This window comes from Trachymyrmex cornetzi, unplaced genomic scaffold (genome assembly GCF_001594075.2).
Source record: "Trachymyrmex cornetzi isolate Tcor2-1 unplaced genomic scaffold, Tcor1.1 scaffold62, whole genome shotgun sequence".
In the NCBI taxonomy this organism is placed as follows: Eukaryota; Metazoa; Arthropoda; class Insecta; order Hymenoptera; family Formicidae; genus Trachymyrmex; species Trachymyrmex cornetzi.
In genome coordinates, this window is record NW_017299937.1 from 510,700 (window position 1) to 516,025 (window position 5,326).

Consider the following 5,326-nt stretch of genomic DNA (forward strand, 5'->3'; position numbering starts at 1 on the left):
TAGAGTATTTATATTAAAAAATTGAGATTTTTATCATTGTTTTATAATACATTTTCATATATTTATATTAGAGTACAAATTTAAAAATATTACTACTTATTTAAATAACTTTTGATCCAGATGGTCAATTGTTTCTATTTTTTTTTGTATTATTATTAAATGAAATTTAGAATAGTCTGTAATTTTTTCAAGTAGTTCTTAACATATTGCATTTGCCTTACAACCTCCTTAAATCGACAACAGTTGCAAGTATCGCGTATTTATCTTACAAGAATGTATTATTCTCCGCCTCATTTACTCCAATCGATACCGACTATTTCACAAAAGAGCATCACTAAAAAAACTAAACGTCCAGCACGATAATCATTACGTAATGTAATCTATAATAGAGTAATAAGAAATTGATCAACCACAGACAAATGTGAGGAGAATAATTGATCATAATTTATCAATTTCCTATGACTTAAGGCTTACTGCTCTATTGTAGTATGTAGACATCACATATATCAAAACAAAACGTGGGTATAGTGGGTATCGATATTATCAGTCATGTAACTCTTTCTCCAGAGCGGAAATGTGATAAATGAAAATTTTTATAAATGTACGTACGTATGCACATGTACGCACACAATACAAAAAATTTTCACTTTTCACGTTTCTGCCCTAAGGAAAATCACACGATTAATTCGCTGATCGAAGATTAATAATCGCAGGAATCAAACTAACTCGCCGAGTAACTCGCATTCGAATATTGACGAGCAGATGGATAACTCCATCTTGGAAAAAAAGGCGGGAAACAGCAAGTGATTAGATACGCGTACTCCGTTGATAAGTTAGCTATCTCTGAAAATAGCGTCGAATCATTTTCCCGGAGCCAGCATTATGCTTTGCCGTCGGTTCTATTTTTATGTTAGATAAAAATGGCATTATGCCTCGCGGATCGACGATCGTGTACGATTGGGTTTTAACAACGCGGTTACGGGACGTATTTGAAACAATCTGAAACATCTAAAAAGTCGGCACAACATAACCTCACTACGATTCGACCCTACTTGCGATAACGTTACGCAAGCGATTTTCAACTATTTCGAGAAACTTGGCAGGTTTTCCTGTACAACAAACAAAGCCGCTTACCTGTCCGGCACCGAATTCGTCATATTTGCTGCTCGTTCAAAGATTTTCTCGCGAAATGAACAGCATAACACTAAAACGCAATATCGCCGTCACACAACACGCGCACGCAGCTAGAACAGCAGACGCACTCGCACGGAATCGAAGACCCATAGAAAGATCGATCGATCTCTCGACGCGCGACGATTTGACGGGATTTTATGAGTAACAAATTGAAAAAAACCGATATAAAAGTAATTTTTTAATCCTTTGAAGATGAGATTTTTCTGAAGAAAACTTTGTGAAACACTATGATTGCAAGAAAAAGATGAATCTTTCCTGATTTAGAAAAATGCCACTGTGCAATTTAATACTACAAGCTCACAATCAAAGTTGTTTAGAAATTGATTCGAAATGTTTGCATACCACTAATAAGCTTTAAAAAATCGAAATTGCAATGATATATATCAAGTGCATATATATTATATATTTCTAAACAACTTTCAAACTTTGATTGTAGCTCAAATATATAATATTATATATACGCTTGATATATATCATTGCAATTTCGATTTTTTAAAGCTTATTAGTGGTATGCAAACATTTCGAATCAATTTCTAAACAACTTTCAAACTTTGATTGTGAGCTTGTAGTATTAAATTGCACAGTGGCATTTTTCTAAATCAGGAAAGATTCATCTTTTTCTTGCAATCATAGTGTTTCACAAAGTTTTCTTCAGAAAAATCTCATCTTCAAAGGATTAAAAAATTACTTTTATATCGGTTTTTTTCGATTTTACTCATAAAATCCCGTTAAATCGTCGCATATATACATATATGAACCTATATCTGAACACGCGGTAGTATCTCGGCGTTAATACATACATACTTCACTATTAAAAATTTCCTAATTTTGATGATAATTGGAGTTTTTTTTAAATTCTGTCCACGATATTAAATTCGCTATTCTGAATTTTTTAATTTTACATTTGAATAAAGCATTATCAATTACTCCATAGACAAAGTTTTATAAAAATCGAGCGAACATTTTACAAAGTAAAAAGGAGTGGCCCCCAAAATATGAGGTTGCTCATACATAAAGAGATTAATAAATTCTCTTCGACATATTTATATTTTGATACATACGAATACATTATTAAAGTCCAATTTCGATATAAATCTAATATCGCATCCCCACAAGAAAAGTGACAAAAGTTAAAACTTTTCGAATTTTATATTATATTGTATTCTAAAATAAGAAACTAAGAAAAGTGAACAAGTTGAATAGAAATTAGAAAAAAATTGAAAAATTGTTCAATAGACATAACTTTTAGTCTAACATAATACTATAACAAAATTAATGTTCACATTATTTCTAAATTTGAAAATTGAAAACAATTTATGATTAATTAGATCTAATACTGTTATAGTTAATTTTAAAATACATAATTTTTTCCTCTTGTGAATAATTTTAATTGTATTTTTTACTCGTCACTTTTCTTACAGATATCTTTTATGATGTAATGAATATTCGGTTTGCATTCATTGCAACACAAACATTTCACGAACTTTAAGAGAAACCGAAAATCTTGCTCGCATTGTTCGTTTATTCGATACATTTTAATTAGAATGTTAATGTTAACAAGTTATACTTATAAGGAAGCAAAGCCTTAGGCTGTGATTATGAAAATTCCGGTAACATATATATGAAAAAGAAAGTCTGTATTTAGAATGTTTTATGTAAACATTCCAACACAAACATCTTTTCAAATATTAAAAAAAGGCTACTGTAGAAAAAAAATAAAGCCTTCTATTTAGAACAATTGTACAATTTATTTCCAGTTTCTGTTGTTTAAATTACAATTAAAAATTAGAGCTTAAATAAGCAAGGTTGCAACTGTTTCTTTCTAGATAGTCATTTTATTTTAGCTATATCTTTTTATAACTATTATTGATTGAAAGAGAAATGTATTTAAGAATTCCAATATAATTTTTTATCATACTAAGTGAAAGGATGGAAGATTTTAATCACGAAAATCTCGACTACCTTTAAGTAATAAATGCTATTATTTAATCGTAATAATTGTTACCAATTATAATTTAATAAAATTTGGAAATAAATTTAATAACTGATATAATTTATTTTATTAACTAGTCGGACATTGTACGTCCTTAGAATCCGTCTTCAGTTGCAAAACTGCGGCTAATATTTTCTTTTCCACGTCGAGAAGTTGGGGAGGCTTTTTATACTAAAATAAAAAAAAGGAATAAAATAAATAAAGAATAAATGATGCGTAGCAAAGTTGTATATATCTATAAAAAAGCGTTTTCCATACCGTTATAATCAAAGTATTATATTGATGTCGAAACGATATCCTTTCCTGTTCTGGTTTTAATCCAATTCTCTCAAGATCTGGAATCTTTATCTTTTTGAAATATTTTTTGTTACTTGTACGTACAGTCATAGTGCCATCAGGTTTTGCAGTAATAGAGTATACGCTTTCAGGATATGGCAAATTTCTGATTCGCCATTCCAGAGACACTTTTGTAATTCTCCTTGTAATAATAGGCTGCAAGATCAAATTAACTTAGAGCACACATTGCATAATTAGATATTATTTAAAATTTCATAAAATAATTTATTACTTTAAATTTTTATATCTATATTATCCAATTATATATTATCTTATTCACAAGAAGAAAATGACATACAGTATTTGAACTTTCTTCTATTCCATAGATTTCTATATTATTTTGTTTAAGTTCAGGATCTCCAACTTCCACCATCCATCCAATGTTTGTACCGAAACCATTTTTTTGTTTCCATGCTCGTCGTACTACTATATTTGTATCTGTACTATATTCTTCTACCATTTCCTTCCCATCTTCCATTAAAAAATGAACTTTTCTTTTACCTGTAAAACATAACAAAATCAATAAAAACACTTCCTGCATTAATCTCTTACCTGTCCTTATCCTATAACTCTTAAAGACAAAATTGGCATTATTTATATATTACACAGGTTTCATATATAAAAAATAAAAATACGTAAAAAAAAGCTGTGCAACGACATTGTAACAACACTGTTGTTGTTAAGAGTTACAGAATAGAGGTCTTAATTGAAACAGATTAAATATATGTATATATGTATAACTTAAAATATATGAAAAATAAATTCATATATACTCATAAGTTTAAAAATACCAAAAAGTATCAATTTAAGAAGATATTACTGAATTAATAACAAGTTTACATAGTCTATAATAATGTTTTAACATAATTCTACACGCTGTTCATACTTGTATAAAATTACACGAGTATTCTATTGATCAAATATTTTTAGGTTAGAAACAGGCGTCATATAAACACACGTGTTTCGATCGACATTAATTAAATATTATAAACTATTTAATTACCATCCTCAATAACAGCAGTTTTCCTGGCATTCTGAATTATCTTCAACCACGAGTTAGACGTCATTTTACGCACTAAATAAACGAGCAACTCTGCAAGGTATCCTAGCAACCTTCTCGCACCTCCTTAAATACAAATATCGATGAGAATACTGATCGAATCGAACGCAAATAACGAAAGTAAACTTTTAATAAACGTGACTAGAACATTCAGTGTCTTGTTATTCTTATCATCTACATACGAATCAATTTTTTTACAAGTTGAAGCTGTTGGAATCAACTTGAAAATGAGAGCAAGTTAGAACAAGTCTCGAATAGTCGAGTCGAATGGTCTTGAATTAACAAAGGCATAGTATAGATATAATATCTATACTATGATCAGAGAGAAACCTCTGGTCATAACCTCTGGTGCTTTTCATTTGGTAACACAAGTCAACACAATCATCATTCTATAGGTCTGTTTTTTATTGCCGCACTTTCTGAACTAGTACACACAGTGCAATAAGTTGAAGTGAAACAAATATACGTTTGTTTCACTTTAACTTATTGCACTGGTTCAGAGTGCAGCAATAAAAAACAGACCTTATTTATTGTTTGTTGGTACAATGAGTAACAAAACTAGAATGGCACTTGTGTTGGTTTAACAAATAGAAAGTTCCCCAAGTAATACCTTCAGTATTTATTATATGAGCTTAGCACTCATTTAATATTACTTGTTTGTCGTCTAATACATGGAAAGATATATAAGTTAGGGACGCGACGTAATAATTAATTAAAAATAAAAAATTTTGTTAATTAAGCGA

General features: G+C 29.6%; 2 protein-coding genes across 3 annotated transcripts in view; both read right to left on the reverse strand.

Moving 5' to 3' along the window:
* Nucleotides 1–1,245, reverse strand: part of LOC108766778 (RNA/RNP complex-1-interacting phosphatase) — a 50,273-nt gene extending 49,028 nt beyond the window's left edge. Inside the window, exon 1 of the mRNA XM_018516278.1 lies at nucleotides 1,135–1,245. Within this exon, the coding sequence (XP_018371780.1) occupies nucleotides 1,135–1,157 (23 nt within the window). The 5' untranslated portion in view covers nucleotides 1,158–1,245. The remainder of the gene's footprint in view (nucleotides 1–1,134) is intronic.
* Nucleotides 1,246–3,256: 2,011 nt separating this feature from the next.
* LOC108766774 (protein DPCD) lies at nucleotides 3,257–4,968 on the reverse strand. Of its 2 annotated transcripts, none has more exons than XM_018516269.1 (5): nucleotides 4,927–4,968; nucleotides 4,527–4,649; nucleotides 3,822–4,024; nucleotides 3,446–3,679; nucleotides 3,257–3,358 (listed from the first exon to the last, which is right to left on the reverse strand). In XM_018516269.1, exons 1-5 carry the CDS (start codon nucleotides 4,940–4,942, stop codon nucleotides 3,257–3,259), a joined length of 678 nt encoding a protein of 225 aa, XP_018371771.1. In that variant the 5' UTR covers nucleotides 4,943–4,968. The 2 variants fall into 2 exon arrangements, with proteins under 2 accessions (XP_018371771.1, XP_018371772.1); XM_018516270.1 differs by lacking the exon at nucleotides 4,927–4,968 and adding an exon at nucleotides 4,766–4,870.
* Nucleotides 4,969–5,326: the final 358 nt, after the last annotated feature.